Source organism: Rhinopithecus roxellana, chromosome 8 (genome assembly GCF_007565055.1).
Source record: "Rhinopithecus roxellana isolate Shanxi Qingling chromosome 8, ASM756505v1, whole genome shotgun sequence".
NCBI lineage: Eukaryota > Metazoa > Chordata > Mammalia > Primates > Cercopithecidae > Rhinopithecus > Rhinopithecus roxellana.
In genome coordinates, this window is record NC_044556.1 from 72,220,562 (window position 1) to 72,241,868 (window position 21,307).

At 43.3% G+C, this 21,307-nt stretch overlaps 1 protein-coding gene across 3 annotated transcripts in view; it reads right to left on the reverse strand.

Moving 5' to 3' along the window:
- Positions 1-869: 869 nt before the first annotated feature.
- HHAT (hedgehog acyltransferase) overlaps positions 870-21,307 on the reverse strand; it is a 377,292-nt gene continuing 356,854 nt past the window's right edge. For 2 of the 3 annotated variants that reach the window (XM_030936771.1, XM_030936770.1), the window contains one exon: positions 1,104-3,122. In XM_030936771.1, the coding sequence (XP_030792631.1) occupies positions 3,031-3,122 (92 nt within the window). In that variant the 3' untranslated portion in view covers positions 1,104-3,030. Of the gene's footprint in view, positions 974-1,103; positions 3,123-21,307 lie in introns of those variants that run through there. The other variant, XR_004058941.1, reaches the window with a different exon arrangement.

Sequence of the window (21,307 nt, forward strand, 5' to 3'; positions counted from 1 at the left end):
TTATTTTGAGACAGGGTCTCACTCTGTTGCCCAGGCTGGTCTCAAACTCCTGACCTCAAGTGATCCACCTGCTTCGGCCTCCCAAAAGTGCTGGGATTCTAGGTGTGAGCCACCACGCCCAGCCTAAAGCATTCTATCTAGATCTCTTCAATGTTGCAAAACATCTCTGTGAATATGATTTTTGTAATTAGTCAAAAGGACCAGTAATACAGAGCTAAGTAATGAATGCCATGTTTTGGGTGCCAGATGGAGTTCAATGATTTTAAAAAGACGGTTTTTTGTTTTAAAATGAAACAATTTCCCTGAGAAAGGCCTCAGAGAGGCTTTCTCAAAAGGTGCTGAGGCTAGTAGTATCACGATAATTTGGCTTCTCATGTTGTCCACACTGAAGGGAACCCTATTGTATGGATATATTCTGATACACCTGCTAAAAACCAAACTCATTATATTATGGTTAATTTACTATTTTTTTTTCAATGGTTGTATTATTTTAAATAAGGAAGTGAGCAGTCTCAATTTCTGTAAGGGGAAGCCGCCCCCTCCCCCACCAAAATTGCTATTCTCCCAATATATAGATTATTATACAATTATTTGTGTCATTGATTTATTTTTTCTTGAGGCCTGCTATCTTTAATGGAACAAAATGTTTTCTCCTGACACTTCAAACAAATTAATTTGAAAAAATAACCTTTTAGTCTTCTTGTGTGGTCCCAAGAATTAGAATGACTAAGGTTTGGGTGTCCTTCAGGCATCTTGCTTCCCTCCTTGGGTAGCATCTTGGCGATTGTGCTTGCAGCTCTTGGTCTTGCCTGCAGAGTGAGGCTGGTATCAGAGGATCCAGGGTCTGGAACTGACCTTGGGAGCTTGTCTAGTCTTTTCCCAACACTGTGCCTGAAGTTGCCCAGGGCTGATGACATGTCCAGTGTCCTTGGCTGAACTCCTCTGTGTGCCCAGGCACCACCATTCAGAGTAACTACAAGATTTTAGTTAATATGCATGAGGAAAGAAGCATTATCATTTTCATATTACAGCTGGGAATAGGAAGAGGTTAAGCAAAACAATGGTCCTGGATAATCCACATATTAATTAATCAGCCTCAAATACAGAGCTAAACACAGTAATCATTTATTAATTCCTGAGAACCACTATGAATCATATAATAGTTTAAAAGAAATTCAGGATTACCACTTTCAAATATATCCACTGACTCTTCCAAAATAGTTTAATGAATGAATAAGCCTATTTGTTTTTCTATAAATGGTATACTTGGAAGAGCTCAAAACTTTTGTATTACTTACATGTACACATACATTAGACACTTCCATATCATCATTTTTATACTCCTTTTTTTCTTAGCAAGCCCTTTCTTTCCAAGTAAACTTCAGCCGAACTCCCTCTGGCTGGCCACAAATCCTGAATCAGTGTTAGTCCATGAAGGTTTACTGCATTCATGTAGGTGCCCACTCCTCCCTGAGGCTCATTCCTTCCTAAAACTTCTGAGCACCCTGGAATCACCGGCCCCATGTCTCTCTCTCTCTCCTTTACCAAGACAGCTGCTGAGGCTGCTGCTATGCAGGTCTACCTGCCCCTCTCTGGCCTCTGTCTTTTGCTTCAGTTAACACATAATGTGCCTACCCAGGGTAGTCAGTATCTGGCCCCCCTCCCATCTCTTTGCCAAGCAGAGAAGCTATGAAGAAAGACAGTCAACAAAATTGTCCTGTACTCTAGGAGTTTAAGCCTCATTGAGTTGATAACCTCAACTCAAGACATAAGGGCCATGCTATGTAATAAACAGGAGGCAGCACTAGGTCCAGGTGAACCTTTCACTCAATGACAACTTAATTCACCTACTTGAGATGCTTGTAAATTCTCCTGTAATTAGACATATTATGGATTCAAATTTTAAGGCTCCTTTACCCCTCCCCACTCAAAAAAAAAAAAATTCCAAATTCAAACAGAAGTATCCTGAATTATCTACCACTTGGGACCTTTCGTAGCCTATCCAGCATCTTTTTAGAGGAGTGAATAATCAAGTTATGTGAATATATTTAGATTTTAAACATTTTCCTCAAACATATTAAAAATAATTCTACAAACATGTAGATTATCTACATGACAGAAAAGGCTCCATTTGAATCAAACCATAACAATATAAACCACTAAAGGTGAATCACTGAATAGGAGGATGACTTTTGAGACGTGTGGAGAGGGTGGACAAGACTCCAGGACACCATCCTCATGACTAGCCTGATAGCACCCATCTGTGGATACACTATCCTGTGGTTTCTAAATGCTGCTTCTTTATTAAGAAACTATTAACTGTAAGGTAGAGGAACTACCATGTTATACTTCTCTGCAAATCTCAGAAACAAGCACGCAAATGTAGATCACCCTGCTGAAGCTCAAATCACAGGACTCCTTGGGTACGGATGCCTTAGAATGCTACAGGGCTGCTACTGTCTTCTTGGACTAGGTAATTCAAAAGACAGCTGTGGCTTGCTCTCCTTCCTACAGAGGGGCTGAAGTGTGAAGCTCAAACCCTAGTGCTGCTTCTAGAGACACTGTGGGATGTGATAAAGGAGGTCACTTAAACATCAATGTCACTCAAATATTTTAGAAATACCGCCCAGAAGACAGGCCTATCACTAATCAGGATTTCTGTGTCTCAATCAATAAATGTCCACTACATTCTATTCTTGCTTAAGGGGAAAGAATGCAAAGGGCTCATGAGAGTAGGTTCTAGACCAAAATGTCACCTTGTGTAGTTGGGCAAGACACAAAACTGCCCTGGACCCCAGCTTCCTCAATAGGAAAATGATGGGTTGGGGTAGAAGATTTCAAAGACTTGAGGTTAGAAGATTGTTTGGCTGTGAATTTTCTATGACATCTAGCATCCAGTCTTGGAGTGAGAACATTCAACCGAAAATGAACAGATCAAATCCCTTAGAGTCTGTGCTGGAGTGAGAGGTCAGGGTGAAGCACTGTTTGCCTTGGAGGCCAGCAGCAAGGACTGGCCTGGACCCAACAGCATTAGTCCATGGCGTAGGTCTGGGCCCAGGCAATGCCCACGTGGGAGTAGCAGTACAGGAATCCCAGGACAGAGAGGGTCACCCATGGCCAGCCTGCAGAGGGAGGACAGAGATGGAAGAGCAGTTAGAAATGCTTGGGGCAGGACGTCCCATATGGGCAAACTGTCCCCTTTTGGAGAAGGCAACCTGAGAAACAACACAGGCCTCCTGGAAAGTCTGCTGTAACGACAACTTCAGCAACTGAGTCCTACATTACCATCAGAGTCAGCATAAAATGAGGAGTGCACTATTGCAAACACGAACCATGTTTAGAAATAGGGCAGGCTTTTAAATAATCCATGTTTAGGGTCAGGCACCTGTAATCCTGGCACTTAGGGAGGCTGAGGTGAGAGGATCACTTGAGTCCAAGAGTTGGAGACCAGCCTGGGAAACATAGTGAAACCTCATCTCTACAATCAATCAATCAGCCAGGCCTGGTGGCATGTTTCTGTAGTCCTAGCTACTTGAGAGGCCAAGGAGGAAGGATCACTTGAGATCAGGAGTTAGAGGTTACAGTGAGCTACGAATGCACCACTGCAATCCAGCTTGGGCCACAGAGTTAGACCCAGTATTGGTTTACAAAAAAAGAAAGGAAGAAGAAAGAAGAAGAAAGAAGAAGAAAGAAGAAGAAGAAGAAGGAGGAGGAGGAGGAGGAGGAGGAGGAGGAGGAGGAAGAAGAAGAAGAAGAAGAAGAAGAAGAAGAAGAAGAAGAAGAAGAAGAAGAAGAAGAAGAAGAAGAAGAAGAAGAAGAAGAAGAAGAAGAAGGAGAAAAGAAGAAGGAGAAAAGAAGAAGGAGGAGGAGGAGGAGGAGGAGGAGAAGGAGAAGGAGAAGAAGGAGAAGGAGGAGAAGGAGAAGGAGAAGGAGGAGGAGGAGAGGGAGGAGGAGAGGAGAAGGAAAAGGAGAAGGAGGAGGAGGAGGAGGAGGAGGAGAAGGAGAAGGAGAAGGAGAAGGAGAAGAAGAAGGAGAAGAAGAAGAAGTATTCATGTTTAGAGGACTAAAGCAGTTAGTAATTGAAAAAGGAAAAACGTCCATGAGTCTGAGAAAAAGTAGAGTCTCATGTGCCACTGTAAACATGTAGGTCATGTTCCAAAACCTGTAGTTTTAAATGAGTTGTTTGAAACCAGGGTACGTTTCCCCCTAGAATAATATTGTGTGATTCATGCACAAGACACAAAAATCACCATCATCATCCTCACCGTTGTTTTTGTTTGTTTTAAACTCGTAGTAAGTGTGAAATAGCACTAATAGGAGCTCTGAGCCTTGGGGCATTTAGGATCCTGAAGCTCTAAATATAGAGTCCTCTGTCCTTGGTCAGCCTCCCCAGAGCTTTCAAGAGTTCTAAGTGGTGGGGAGTGGGATAGACTTGCAGATGTGGCCTATCCTTGGCAATGAGACAGGAAGGTGCCAGCAGCCGAGAGGAAAAGGGTGCCGGGCAAGATCAGGAGGGTCATTTGATTGGGGGCATCACAACATTTTACAGAGAGCTTTATAAATTTAAAGTTTTGACATTTCTTTTGAATATGGCTAGCTAGGAAGTCATTACCTTTGTCACTCCAATTGTGTTAAAAGAAAAGAATGACTGTGAAATGTAGGCACTTACAATGAACTACATTTTTTTCTTAAAGTCCATGAGTCCCATAGTAAATCTCAAAATGTAGATTGAGCATTATACTGAATTTAGTGCCATTTGTAAGCACACAGAAGGGGGAGCCTAAATTAAATATTTGCTTTCAAAACTGAAAGCTTTTAGTGATTCCCTCTACAAATACTTATCTTAGAATATCTGATGTTCTTTTATTTTTCTTCTTCTTTTTTTAAAAGTAACAGCCCTTTCTGCTGAGTATTTGTTACTTAACAATCTTCATGTCTTCTGCATGTTTCACTTAAACATTGATTGGGGATTTTGGAGAGCCAGAGATGCTGGGGAAGATACAAGATGGCAAAATGGAAAGACCCAGTCCCGTGTCAAAAGCACTCCCACTCCAACTTTGGAAAGACACACACACGCACACCAGTGGGATTTATGATCCATGTGGTAAGCGCTGGATGATGGAAAGCACAGAACACATTTAAACTGGGCCACATGGGCTGAGCAAGAGTTTGTCAGATGGCAAGGGACAGGGACCAGCTACCAGAGGAAGACCACCTGATGTGTAACCTTACAGGCCATCCAAGGAACAGGGATCATGTGACGTGGCTGCTGCCTAGGGAAGAGGCAGGCAGACAGTGGTAGGAATAGGAAGGAGGCTGCGGGAAGCCCCTGGGGATGGTTACAGGCTCTCTTCTTGCTATGTCAACCATTAGCTACCATACTTATTAATATGGCCTGGGGAAGTCACTGTAGCATACTGGTACATGTGCAGGCTCTTAAGTGGGATGAGTTCAAATTCTGGCTCTGCCACTTGCCAGCTGTGGAACCTTGAGCAAGTTAATGAATCTCAAATGAAAAACTAGAGATAGAGCAACTTACTGAATAGTGTCCTTACAAGGACAGAGTGAAATGATATAAAGACTTGCACGGTGCCTAGCATAGCACAGAAACTTAAAAAAAGGTCGTAATAATAATGGTGAGAGGGCACGGAAGTCTTTCTCCACCAAGATGAGAGTGACAACAGGGAAGTCAAGCCCTGGCCTTCCTTGTGCCTTAGCCTAGCTTTCCACAGTGTTCTCCCAGGCCCCGCAGGCAAGAGAGGTGAGGGCAGCAGAGGACCCCTGGCAGCCTGGCTCCAGGACCAGCCCTACAGCTCCACTTCCTGCTAGGCAGCCAGTATGTGTCCTGTGGCTGCCATAACAACTTACCAAACTTATTAGTGTATTAAAACAATAGACATGTATTCTTAGTTCTGGAGGCCAGAAGTCTGAAATCAAGGTGTTGGCAGGAACCCTTCCTTACCTCTTCCAGCTTCTGGTGGCTCCTAGGATCCCTTGGCTTATGGCAGCATCACTGCCTCCATTTTCACAGACCCTTCTTCCCTCTGTCCTCTCCTCTTCTTCTAAGGGCACCAGTCATTGGATTTAAAGGCTATCCCAAATCCAGGATTTCCTCTCAAGATACCTGACAAGTTACATCTGTAAATAACCTATTCCCAAATGAAGTCACATTCTGAGGTGCCAGGTATACATGAATTCTCGGGGGAACACTATTTAGCTCAATACAGCCAGGTACTTTCCCAGAACTTCCAGATGGATCCATCCTGCTGGAAGCCCTCAGAGCTCTCATTACTGCGGCTCAGGCACAGATGCCAGGGGACCGGCCAACACCTGCTCCTCAGTGGGTTCAGGGAGCAGGATGAGGGGAGTGGGCTTTGGACACAGAAAGCACTCCTGGACTTCAGCTGTGTTTGGAGTGAGGCATCAGCAGTGTTTGGTAAACACGGAGCCCAGAGGCCAGCTGTGGAGATGGGCCAATGGGGATGCTTCGTTTACACAATGCTAGGTCTGGAGCATTGCACAGCTCTGCTTGGCACCTGTGGCTATCAAGTGACACCCTGTGAAAGCTTCCGCCTAACACACAGGACTGTAAGGAAGACTGTCCCCAAGATTGCCCAGAGGTGAGGCATAGACATGTTTAGCACAAGCCATAGCTAGGTTCTGAAAATTCTCCCCATTCTTACTGTATATGCCATCCAGAGAGGTGGCTAGATAGCACTTAGGAGGACTTATAATCCTGACTGTATTATGAGACCCTATTAGGGCCTCAGTTTCCCCATCTACACAATTAGAGCTCAGAATAATTTTTAAAAAGCATACATGCAAATAAAATAAGATCACAGATTTGGTACTGCTTTTAAAAGTGTTTTACAAATACAAAAGAGTAATATAGGGCCACTTGACAATTCTGTTACATACCCACAGCTCACTGGACTTTTTAATGCACACACGTTCCTACAGACAGTAGACCTGGCATGTACCAGACGGCTGTCAAGGGTTCCTTACCCTTTCCTGACCTCAGGAATAAGACTTGTGATGACAGAATCATCATGAATGGTGATTCCAAATGAAGTAACATGCTGAGGTACCAGGTCCACATGAATTCCGGGAGGAATACCATTTATCCCAATGCAGTCAGGTACTATTTAGAGACAGAGTTTTGCTCTTGTTGCCCAGGCTGGAGTGCAATGGCGTGATCTTGGCTCACCTCAACCTCTGCCTCCCAAGTTCAAGTGATTCTCCTGCCTCAGCCTCCCAAGTAGCTGCAATTACAGGCATGCGCCACTACTCCCAGCTAATTTTGTATTTTTAGTAGAGACAGAGTTTCTCCTTGTTGCTCAGGCTGGTCTCCAACTCCTGACCCCAGATGATCTGCCTGCCTCAGCCTCTCAGAGTGCTGGGAATACAGACGTGAGCCACCGGGCCTGGCCCAAAATTCATTTTCAAAATGATGGTAGGCCAGGCACGGTGGCTCATGCCTATAGTCCCAGCACTTTGGGAGGCCGAGGCACTCAAGTCACTTGAGGCCAGGAGTTCAAGACCAGTTTGGCCAACATGGCAAAACTTTGTCTCTACCAAAAATACAAAAATTAGCAGGATATGGTGGTGTGCACCTGTGATCACAGTTATTCGGGAGGCTGAGGCACAAGAATCACTTGAACCTGGGAGGCAGAGATTGCAGTGAGCCAAAATTGTGCCACTGTACCTCTAGCCTGGGCAACAGAGCGAGCCTCTATCTAAAATATATAAATATATAAATATATATATATTATATATATTAATATATATATATAAAATAATGATGGACCTTCAGTCCTTCATCTTCCTAGCAGGAGGGGGACTTGTTGTGTGTAGGACTGAACACTGGTCTCCCCTAATCATGCCTTCTTCCCCTGAGGCCTCTGGGGAGCAGGAGCACTGGAAAAGCTTTCTTAACCACGCAGATGCATTCAGTAGTGGGAAGGCTGCTGTTGCTGAATCAGCACAAATTCCTATCCCAAGAAATAAATCAATCCATCCTAATGGGAGATGAGTTAATTGAGTTGCTGAATTGTGTCTGAGCTATCAATTACTGCATCACAGGCTCACTTGGCTGTCAGGCTGGGCAGCACTCCTGAGCCTGTGACTGCCATCTTGTCTCTAACAGGGCTTTTTCAAAGACCACATCCTACTGGTACCCATTTTTAGAAGAAAATGGCTGATGGCCAGCACATGAACAAACTTCAGGGAAGCTTTCTTCCTAGCCACCCAGCACCATAGTCTGTCTACATGTAAATGGTCTACAAAGAATATGCAATCTACCACACCATTCACAAAGAATACACAATCTTAGTTAATTCTTACAACACTCTGAGGTAGAAATTATTCTTCCCATTTTAAGAGGGAGAAACTGAGGCTCAGAAAGGTAAATAACTTGTCATAGAGCACCCAGCTAGCGGATTCTCAAACTCTGGTTTTGATTTCAATCCGATAGTGATAATCTTGCTTGAAGTCACATCGCCTCACAAAGGCCCAGAGTCCACATCCCAAGCCCGGGGTGTCAGGTTGAGTCCTATGTGGAAAATAGTCTGAATGTCTGTCCCTTAGTTTTTAAAATCTACCATTACCCACTATTTATCTAGCATTAATACTGCCTTAACTTCCTCCTTCCACCAAGGCTAGAGACTCCAGCACCCCACTGCCTGCTGTCCCTCTGGCTCATCCACTGTGCAGTCATCACCTTGCTGGTTCCCAGTTCTGAGCGTTGCACAGCACTGTGACCTTCCCAGCTTGGCCCTTGGGTCCTGACAGCTAAAATGATAGATTCTTACTTTCTGGTCCCATAGAGCAATGTCCCCCAGTGACTCAAAACCAGTCTAAGAAAGGAAAGAGAGGAAATTCCCATTACTCCTAAGAACTACCAGGTGGTAAAGAAAACAAGCTTCACCTCCTAAGACCAACTCTTCTTGGTCAAAGCCTAAGTCTGCAAATGTGAAGGATATATTAGGTTGGAGCAAAAGTAATTGTGGTTTTTGTCATTACTTTCAGAGGCAAAACCGCAATTACTTTTGCAGCAACCTAATACGATTCTTAAATGTCACCAACATATCCATCCATGTCTGTAGGGTGCACTGTGCACATGAAACAGCCCACACAGCCATCCTGGTTAAGACCAATGTGAGGCTGATGAATTTCAACCTCCAGAGGGTTTGCTCATGGGCTGACTCAGAGAACGATATATCCAATGGGGAAGCAGAGTGAAGGGAAAGAGGCAACTCCAGGAGATGCAGCCAAAGAGGGATTTATAAGACTTGGTGACTGATGAATTTGGGGACCTCTGTCACTGACTCTGAGCATATCCTCAGCATGTGCCCTCGAGGCTGACACTCAGTCGGTGTGCATCAGAGACACTATACCTGACATTAAAAGAATGATATGCTACCCTAGAGTGAGTAAAAGCCATGGTCCTGGCCTCTCCCTCATGACTTGTCTAATACAAAAAGAGGGGTCACATGTGGCTCTGCAGGGGCCCCAACGGTCTGCTGTTGCATTTGGCCACCATCTCTTTGGATCTACAGGTCCGTGCCTGTACCCTGACATTTGTTAGATATCCCAAATATCACATATCTCTGCTTTGGTGGCATTTTCTATTTTGAGGCCTCTGGAGAATGAGTGCTTCTTTCCTTAAAGAACTGCCTCATGCACCAGATCCTAGTCCTAGGGTGCTGACACCGGATCTGGAAACACACTGGCCCTGCCCTAGCACTCTGCACCATCCCACCAGCTTCACAACCATTATTTCATTAATTATTCAGAATGACTTTATGCACTGCTGCCTTCATTCAATGAGCTGGCTCTGACAGCACTTAGTTTAACCATGTTCAGATCTGATAGGGGGGAATGATAAGGTGGCTTGGCAGCTGTAGTTAAATCTTATTTACTCCAGCAGTTGCAGTCTGCAGATATCGTGGAGGCATTCATCAAATGGCCTTGAGCCTGCAGACCTTCCTCCAGAGCTAAATTTAGAGTTTTAATCTTAATAAGCCTATGAGGCAGGAGCCTTCTTCCGTCAGAGGGCTGGTTTCCTTATCAAAAGATACACAGCAAGAGCAAAGCTGCCCCAGGCTTCTGAGCCTGCAAACCACTGGATCTAACTCCATACACAGGGGGCGCTGGACAGAAGCTTTGAAGAACAGGCTTTTGCTACCTCAAAGTTCTAATAATAATTCCTTACCCTGACAGAGTTTACGCACCTGGAACTCAAACCCCAGTGTTCAGCCCTCACAGTTTTTTCAAAAAATGGTCAGCTGTCACTTTCACATCCTCTCAGGAGAAAGGACTAGATGGTTGTCATCTGTTCGAAATTGAAGCAGAAAATCCCAGAACAACAAGTCTGCATCAGAACCACCTGGAGGGGGAGCAGAGCAAGATGGCCGAATAGGAACAGCTCCAGTCTCCAACTCCCAGCGCAAGCGACACAGAAGACCGGTGATTTCTGCATTTTCGACTGAGGTACTGGGGTCATCTCACTGGGGAGTGCCAGACAATCGGTGCTGGTCAGCTGCTGCAGCCCGACCAGCGAGAGCTGAAGCAGGGCGAGGCATTGCCTCACCTGGGAAGCGCAAGGGGGAAGGGAATCCCTTTTCCTAGCCAGGGGAACTGAGACACACAACACCTGGAGAATCGGGTAACTCCCACCCCAATATTGCGCTTTAAGCAAACGGGCACACCAGGAGAACATATCCCACACCTGGCTGGGAGGGTCCCACGCCCACGGAGCCTCCCTCATTGCTAACACAGCAGTCTGCAATCTAACCGAAACGGCAGCAGCGAGGCTGGGGGAGGGGTGGCCGCCATTGCTGAGGCTTAAATAGGTAAACAAAGCCGCTGGGAAGCTCCAACTGGGTGGAGCTCACAGCAGCTCAAGGAAACCTGCCTGTCTCTGTAGACTCCACCTCTGGGGACAGGGCACAGCTAAAAAACAACAGGTGAAGCAGCAGAGGCCTGTGCAGACGCGAACGACTCTGTCTGACAGCTTTGAAGAGAGCAGTGGATCTCCCAACATGGAGGTTGAGATCTGAGAACGGGCAGACTGCCTGCTCAAGTGGGTCCCTGACCCCTGAGTAGCCTAACTGGGAGACATCGCCCACTAGGGGCAGTCTGACACCCCACACCTCACAGGGTGGAGTACACCCCTGAGAGGAAGCTTCCAAAGGAAGAATCAGACAGGTACACTCGCTGTTCAGCAATATTCTATCTTCTGCAACCTCTGCTGCTGATACCCAGGCAAACAGGGTCTGGAGTGGACCTCAAGCAATCTCCAACAGACCTACAGCTGAGGGTCCTGACTATTAGAAGGAAAACTATCAAACAGGAAGAACACCTATACCAAAACCCCATCAGTACGTCACCACCATCAAAGACCAGAGGCAGATAAAACCACAAAGATGGGGAAAAAGCAGGGCAGAAAAGCTGGAAATTCAAAAAATAAGAGCGCATCTCCCCCTGCAAAGGAGCGCAGCTCATCGCCAGCAACAGATCAAAGCTGGTCAGAGAATGACTTTGACGAGATGAGAGAAGAAGGCTTCAGTCCATCAAACTTCTCAGAGCTAAAGGAGGAATTACGTACCCAGTGCAAAGAAACTAAAAATCTTGAAAAAAGAGTGGAAGAATTGATAGCTAGAATAATTAATGCAGAGAAGGTCATAAATGAAATGACAGAGATGAAAATCATGACCCGAGAAATACGTGACAAATCCACAAGCTTCAATAACCGACTCGATCAACTGGAAGAAAGAGTATCAGCGATTGAGGATCAAATGAATGAAATGAAGCAAGAAGAGAAACCAAAAGAAAAAAGAAGAAAAAGAAATGAACAAAGCCTGCAAGAAGTATGGGATTATGTAAAAAGACCAAATCTACGTCTGATTGGGGTGCCTGAAAGTGAGGAGGAAAATGGAACCAAGTTGGAAAACACTCTTCAGGATATCATCCAGGAGAACTTCCCCAACCTAGTAGGGCAGGCCAACATTCAAATTCAGGAAATACAGAGAATGCCACGAAGATACTCCTCGAGAAGAGCAACTCCAAGACACATAATTGCCAGATTCACCAAAGTGGAAATGAAGGAAAAAATCTTAAGGGCAGCCAGAGAGAAAGGTCGGGTTACCCACAAAGGGAAGCCCATCAGACTAACAGCAGACCTCTCGGCAGAAACTCTACAAGCCAGAAGAGAGTGGGGGCTAATATTCAACATTCTTAAAGAAAATAATTTTAAACCCAGAATTTCATATCCAGCCAAACTAAGTTTCATCAGTGAAGGAGAAATAAAATCCTTTACAGATAAGCAAATGCTTAGAGATTTTGTCACCACCAGGCCTGCCTTACAACAGACCCTGAAGGAAGCCCTAAACATGGAAAGGAACAACCGGTACCAGCCATTGCAAAGACATGCCAAAATGTAAAGACCATCGAGGCTACGAAGAAACTGCATCAACTAACGAGCAAAATAACCAGTTAATATCATAATGGCAGGATCAAGGTCACACATAACAATATTAACCTTAAATGTAAATGGACTAAATGCTCCAATTAAAAGACACAGACTGGCGAACTGGATAAAGAGTCAAGACCCATCAGTCTGCTGTATTCAGGAGACCTATCTCACATGCAGAGACATACATAGGCTCAAAATAAAGGGATGGAGGAAGATCTACCAAGCAAATGGAGAACAAAAAAAAGCAGGGGTTGCAATCCTAGTCTCTGATAAAATAGACTTTAAACCATCAAAGATCAAAAGAGACAAAGAAGGCCACTACATAATGGTAAAGGGATCAATTCAACAGGAAGAGCTAACTATCCTAAATATATATGCACCCAATACAGGAGCACCCAAATTCATAAAGCAAGTCCTTAGAGACTTACAAAGAGACTTAGACTCCCATACAATAATAATGGGAGACTTCAACACTCCACTGTCAACATTAGACAGATCAACGAGACAGAAGGTTCACAAGGATATCCAGGAATTGAACTCATCTCTGCACCAAGCAGACCTAATAGACATCTATAGAACTCTCCACCCCAAATCAACAGAATATACATTCTTCTCAGCACCACATCACACTTATTCCAAAATTGACCACATAATTGGAAGTAAAGCACTCCTCAGCAAATGTAAAAGAACAAAAATTATAACAAACTGTCTCTCAGACCACAGTGCAATCAAACTAGAACTCAGGACCAAGAAACTCAATCAAAACCACTCAACTACATGGAAACTGAACAACCTGCTCCTGAATGACTACTGGGTACATAACGAAATGAAGGCAGAAATAAAGATATTCTTTGAAACCAATGAGAACAAAGATACAACATACCAGAATCTCTGGGACACATTTAAAGCAGTGTCTAGAGGGAAATTTATAGCACTAAATGCCCACAAGAGAAAGCTGGAAAGATCTAAAATTGACACTCTAACGTCACAATTAAAAGAACTGGAGAAGCAAGAGGAAACACATCCAAAAGCTAGCAGAAGGCAAGAAATAACTAAGATCAGAGCAGAAGTGAAGGAGATAGAGACACAAAAAACCCTCCAAAAAATCAATGAATCCAGGAGTTGGTTTTTTGAAAAGATCAACAAAATTGACAGACCACTAGCAAGACTAATAAAGAAGAAAAGAGAGAAGAATCAAATAGATGCAATAAAAAATGATAAAGGGAATATCACCACCGACCCCACAGAAATACAAACTACCATCAGAGAATACTATAAACACCTCTACGCAAATCACCTAGAAAATCTAGAAGAAATGGATAATTTCCTGGACACTTACACTCTTCCAAGACTAAACCAGGAAGAAGTTGAATCCCTGAATAGACCAATAGCAGGCTCTGAAATTGAGGGAACAATTAATAGCCTACCAACCAAAAAAACTCCAGGACCAGATGGATTCACAGCTGAATTCTACCAGAGGTACAAGGAGGAGCTGGTACCATTCCTTCTGAAACTATTCCAATCAATTGAAAAAGAGGGAATCCTCCCTAACTCATTTTATGAGGCCAACATCATCCTGATACCAAAGCCTGGCAGAGACACAACAATAAAAGAAAATTTTAGACCAATATCCCTGATGAACATCGATGCAAAAATCCTCAATAAAATACTGGCAAACCGGATTCAGCAGCACATCAAAAAACTTATCCACCATGATCAAGTGGGCTTCATCCCTGGGATGCAAGGCTGGTTCAACATTCGCAAATCAATAAACGTAATCCAGCATATAAACAGAACCAAAGACAAGAACCACATGATTGTCTCAATAGATGCAGAAAAGGCTTTTGACAAAATTCAACAGCCCTTCATGCTAAAAACGCTCAATAAATTCGGTATTGATGGAACGTACCTCAAAATAGTAAGAGCTATTTATGACAAACCCACAGCTAATATCATACTGAATGCGCAAAAACTGGAAAAATTCCCTTTGAAAACTGGTACAAGACAGGGATGCCCTCTCTCACAACTCCTATTCAACATAGTGTTGGAAGTTCTGGCTAGGGCAATCAGGCAAGAGAAAGAAATCAAGGGTATTCAGTTAGGAAAAGAAGAAGTCAAATTGTCCCTGTTTGCAGATGACATGATTGTATATTTAGAAAACCCCGTTGTCTCAGCCCAAAAGCTCCTTAAGCTGGTAAGCAACTTCAGCAAAGTCTCAGGATACAAAATCAATGTGCAAAAATCACAAGCATTCTTATACACCAGTAACAGACAAAGAGAGAGCCAAATCATGAATGAACTTCCATTCACAATTGCTTCAAAGAGAATAAAATACCTAGGAATCCAACTTACAAGGGATGTAAAGGACCTCTTCAAGGAGAACTACAAACCACTGCTCAGTGAAATCAAAGAGGACACAAACAAATGGAAGAACATACCATGCTCATGGATAGGAAGAATCAATATCGTGAAAATGGCCATACTGCCCAAGGTTATTTATAGATTCAATGCCATCCCCATCAAGCTACCAATGAGTTTCTTCACAGAATTGGAAAAAACTGCTTTAAAGTTCATATGGAACCAAAAAAGAGTCCGCATTGCCAAGACAATCCTAAGTCAAAAGGACAAAGCTGGAGGCGTCACGCTACCTGACTTCAAACTATACTACAAGGCTACAGTACCCAAAACAGCATGGTACTGGTACCAAAACAGAGATACAGACCAATGGAACAGAACAGAGTCCTCAGAAATAATACCACACATCTACAGCCATCTGATCTTTGACAAACCTGAGAGAAACAAGAAATGGGGAAAGGATTCCATATTTAATAAATGGTGCTAGGAAAATTGGCTAGCCATAAGTAGAAAGCTGAAACTGGATCCTTTCCTTACTCCTTATATGAAGATTAATTCAAGGTGGATTAGAGACTTAAATGTTAGACCTAATACCATAAAAACCCTAGAAGAAAATCTAGGTAGTACCATTCAGGACATAGGCATGGGCAAGGACTTCATGTCTAAAACACCAAAAGCAACGGCAGCAAAAGCCAAAATTGACAAATGGGATCGAATTAAACTAAAGAGCTTCTGCACAGCAAAAGAAACTACCATCAGAGTGAACAGGCAACCTACAGAATGGGAGAAAATTTTTGCAATCTACTCATCTGACAAAGGGCTAATATCCAGAATCTACATAGAACTCAAACAAATATACAAGAAAAAAACAAACAACCCCATCAAAAAGTGGGCAAAGGATATGAACAGACATTTCTCAAAAGAAGACATTCATACAGCCAACAGACACATGAAAAAATGCTCATCATCACTCGCCATCAGAGAAATGCAAATCAAAACCACAATGAGATACCATCTCACACCAGTTAGAATGGCAATCATTAAAAAGTCAGGAAACAACAGATGTTGGAGAGGATGTGGAGAAATAGGAACACTTTTACACTGTTGGTGGGATTGTAAACTAGTTCAACCATTATGGAAAACAGTATGGCAATTCCTCAAGGATCTAGAACTAGATGTACCATATGACCCAGCCATCCCACTACTGGGTATATACCCAAAGGATTATAAATTATTCTACTACAAAGACACATGCACACGTATGTTTATTGCGGCACTATTCACAATAGCAAAGACTTGGAATCAACCCAAATGTCCATCTGTGACAGACTGGATTAAGAAAATGTGGCACATATACACCATGGAATACTATGCAGCCATAAAAAAGGATGAGTTTGCGTCCTTTGTAGGGACATGGATGCAGCTGGAAACCATCATTCTTAGCAAACTATCACAAGAAGAGAAAACCAAACACCGCATGTTCTCACTCATAGGTGGGAACTGAACAATGAGATCACTTGGACTCGGGAAGGGGAACATCACACACTGGGGCCTATCATGGGGAGGAGGGAGGGGGGAGGGATTGCATTGGGAGTTATACATGATATAAATGATGAATTGATGGGTGCTGACGAGTTGATGGGTGCAGCACACCAACATGGCACAAGTATACATATGTAACAAACCTGCACGTTATGCACATGTACCCTAGAACTTAAAGTATAATAAAAAAAAAAAGGAAAAGGAAAAAAAATAAAAAGAACCACCTGGAGGACAGGGTGAAACGCAGACTGCAGGGCCCCACCCCACAGTTTCTGATCCAGTAGGTCTGGGGTAGGCCTGAGAATCTGCATTTCTAGCACATTCCCAGGTGATGTGGATGCTGCTGGTCTGAGAATCACACTTTGGGAACTGCTGTTGTAGGGGAATCTGCAGGGGGAAGGGCTTCCTACTAAACTGGGTGCTCACGCATGGAGCAGAGGAGACAGACATTTACTGAGCATTACATGTGGCTTGGCTGGGTACATCCCACATTCTCACAACCACCTTATCAGACAGGTGTCACCAGCCCCATTTAGTAGATACGGAAACTAAGGCCCAGAGAAGTAGCTTTCCCAAGGTCTAAACGCTCACTGGACATTAGAACTAAGGGCTGTGCGACTCCACAGTGCACTTGGGCACTGAAGCTCAGAAAGCAGCAGCTTGCTTCGGGCCACATGGTGAACCTCCTGGCCAGGATTCTTTTCCTTCAAATCCTTGGCCTCCAAATCTCATTTCATCCCCCTACTCCAGGTGCTCAAGGTAACAGGGAGGAAGGAGCTTCAGGATGGTGTTTTCAGACCTCAGCTATCACTCACTCACTCGGTCCCCCCATCTCCTGGGGCCACCCTTTCTTGTCTTTGTAGTGGGGTCCAGAGAAAGCATGGATGAGCATGCTTATATCCTTTGTCTTGGTTAGTGCCTAATTTAGACTGTGAGCATTGAAGAGCATGTTCCCAGTGCCTGCATGATCCTTTATTAAAACCATTAAAGCCACAATTACATGGCCCCTGCTAAGGACTGAGTCTGCAACGTAATTTGGCAAGGAGAGACAGAGGAAGGGGCAGCTGGGACCACCCTCAGGGAGCTTTCTCCATTATGAGCAAGAGATCCTTGCTAGGAGCTGAGTGCACATTTTAACCAGCACAAACAGTGGTCTTTAATAAATCACATTGTTCACAGTCAATTTCACATCCTGATGAGGCCAACTTCTACCACATTTTTCCTCCTTCCCTGACTCCCCGATGCAAGCCCCGCAGGCAAGCACTTACTAAAGCACTCACTTCCATGAAGTAAAATCATTCCACCTGAAATGCAGGGAGCAGGGAGAACCAGCCAGAGCCACTTTTTCTTATTCTGACAGCACAAGCAGAAGGGGTGCTGGAAAAAACAAATATTTTCTCTCTCTGGGGACAACTGGGTAGGGGACCTGCTTTCCAGAAAACTGTCCACTGCAGTGGTTGCTGCACCCCCAAATCAAGCCCCCAGAGCCAGAGGCTGCACAGTCAGAACACACTTCCCCAGCTGTTTCTCTTTTTTAACCTGTGTTTTTATTCCAGCCTAATTAGGAGTGTTGTTCATTATTAATTCATGCCCACACTATAAAACACAGTGGATGCTGCCTAGCAAATGAGCTCATGGAAGCCACTTTCCTGAAACGGGGATGGCACACCACGAATCAGGCTTCTCGTCAGACGTGCCTGATAACCGCTCACCCACATCCGTATTTATGAAGCACCTACTGCGTGCTTAGCATTCAGACAGGCAGCCTGGATGCTTGCCATAGGCACAGTCTGCGTCTTCGTTTGAGGTCTTATGCGAAGGTGCCACTGAAGGCTGAGGGCACACTCTGGGGCCACCACGCTCCTCCCCTATACCTCATGTTCAGCTCCACAGCTCTGGGATCCAATTGTACAGATGTCAAAAGACTCAGTGACGACACAGATAACAGAGATACGATTTCCAAAAACTAGGTAGGCTAGGAGGATGAGCTGACACTAATGAGTTAAAATTGAGTAAGATAAAAACAGCTAAACTTAGCAGATTTTTGTATTTTATTTAATTTTTTAACTTCTTTTTCTTTTGTTATACTTTAAGTTCTATGGTACATGTGCACAACGTGCAGGTTTGTTACATATGTATACATGTGCCATGTTGGTGTGCTGCACCCATTAACTCGTCATTTACATTAAGTATTTCTCCTAATGCTATCCCTCCCCCTGCCACCCACCCCCCAACAGGTCCCTGTGTGTGATGTTCCTTTCCCTGTATCCAAGTGTTCTCATTGTTCAATTCCCACCTATGATTGAGAACATGCAGTGTTTGGTTTTCTGTCCTTGTGATAGTTTGCTGAGAATGATGGTTTCCAGTTTCATCCATGTACCTGCAAAGGACAAGAACTCATCCTTTTTTTATGGCTGCATAGTATTCCATGGTGTATATGTGCCACATTTTCTTAATCCAGTCTATCGTTGATGGACATTTGGGTTGGTACCAAGTCTTTGCTATTGTGAATAGTGCTTCAATAAACATATGTGTGCATGTGTCTTTAAAGTAGCATGATTTATAATCCTTTGGGTATATACCCAGTAATGGGATGGCTGGGTCAAATGGTATTTCTAGTTCTAGATTCTTGAGGAATTGCCACACTGTCTTCCACAAACGTTGAACTAGTTTACACTCCCACCAACAGTGTAAAAGCATTCCTGTTTCTCCAAATCCTTTCCGGCATCTGTTGTTTCCTGACTTTTTAGTGATCGCCATTCTAACTGGTGTGAGATGGTATCTCATTGTGGTTTTGATTTGCATTTCTCTGATGGCCAGTGATGATGAGCATTTTTTCATGTGTCTGTTGGCTGCATAAATGTCTTCTTTTGAGAAGCGTCTGTTCATATCCTTTGCCCACTTTTTGATGGGTTTTTTTTTTTTTTTTTTTTTTGTAAATTTGTTTAAGCTCTTCGTAGGTTCTGGATATGAGCCCTTTGTCAGCTGGGTAGATTGCAAAAATTTTCTCCCATTCTGTAGGTTGCCTGTTCACTCTGATGGTAGTTTCTTTTGCTGTGCAGAAGCTCTTTAATTAGATCCCATTTGTCTATTTTCGCTTTGGTGCCATTGCTTTTGGTGTTTTAGTCGTGAAGTCCTTGCCCATGCCTATGTCCTGAATGGTATTGCCTAGGTTTCCTTCTAGGGTTTTTATGGTTTTAGTTCTAACATTTAAGTCTTTAATCCATCTTGAATTAATGTTTGTATAACGTGTAAGGAAGGGATCCAGTTTCAGCTTTCTACTTACGGCTAACCAGTTTTCCCAGCACCATGTATTAAATAAGGAATCCTTTTCCTATTGCTTGTTTTTGTCAGGTTTGTCAAAGATCAGATGGTTGCAGATGTGTGGTGTTATTTCTAAGGTATCTGTTCTGTTCCATTGGTCTATCTCTCTGTTTTGGTACCAGTACCATGCTGTTTTGGCTACAGTAGCCTTGTCTTATAGTTTGAAGTCAGGTAGCGTGATGCCTCCAGCTTTGTTCTTTTTGCTTAGGACTGTCTTGGCAATGCAGGCTGTTTTTTGGTTCCATATGAACTTTAAGTAGTTTTTTTCCAATTCTGTAAAGAAAGTCATTGGTAGCTTGATGGGGATGGCATTGAATCTATAAATTACCTTGGGCAGTATGGCCATTTTCAGGATATTGATTCTTCCTATCCATGAGCATGGAATGTCCTTTCATTTGCTTGTGTCCTCTTTTATTTCATTGAGCAGTGGTTTGTAGTTCTCCTTGAAGGGGTCCTTCACACCCCTTGTAAGTTGGATTCCTAGGTATTTTATTCTCTTTGTAGCAATTGTGAATGGGAGTTTACTCATGATTTGTCTGTTTGTCCGTTATTGGTATATAGGAATGCTTGTGATTTTTGCACATTGATTTTGTATCCTGAGACTTTGCTGAAGTTGCTTATCAGCTTAAGGAGATTTTGGACTGAGACAATGGGGATTTCTAAATATACAATCATGTCATCTGCAAACAGGGACAATTTGACTTTCTCTCTTCCTATTTAAATACCGTTTATTTCTTCCTCTTGCCTAGTTGTCCTGGCCAGAACTTCCAACACTATGTTGAATAGGAGTGGTGAGAGAGGGCATCCCTGTCTTGTGCCAGTTTTCAAAGGGAATGCTTCCAGTTTTTGCCCATTCAGTATGATATTGGCTGTTTGTCATAAATAGCTCTTATTATTTTGAGATACGTCCCATTGATACCTAGTTTATTGAGAGTTTTTAGCATGAAGGCTGTTGAATTTTGTTAAAGGCCTTTTCTGCATCTATTGAGATAATCATGTGGTTTTTGTCTTTGGTTCTGTTTATATGATGGATTACATTTATTGACTTGTGTATGTTGAACCAGCCTTGCATCTCAGGGATGAAGCCAACTTGATTGTGGTGAATAAACTTTTTGATGTGCTGCTGGATTCAGTTTCCCAGTATTTTATTGAGGATTTTTGTATTGATGTTCATCAGGGATATTGGTCTATAATTGTCTTTTTTTGTTGTGTCTCTGCCAGGCTTTGGCATCAGGATGATGCTGGCCTCATAAAATGAGTTAGGGAGGATTCCCTCTTTTTCTATTGATTGGAATAGTTTCAGAAGGAATGGTACCAGCTCCTCCTTGTACCTCTGGTAGAATTCGACTATGAATCCATCTGGTCCCGGACTTTTTTTGGTTGGGAGGCTATTAATTATTGTCTCAATTTCAGAGCCTGTTATTGGTCTATTCAGAGATTCAACTTCTTCTTGGTTTAGTCTTGGGAGGGTGTATGTGTCTAGGAATTTATCCATTTCTTTTAGATTTTCTAGTTTATCTGCATAGAGGTGTTTACAGTATTCTCTGATGGTAGTTTGTATTTCTTTGGAGTCAGTGGTGATATCCCCTTTATCATTTGTTATTGCATCTA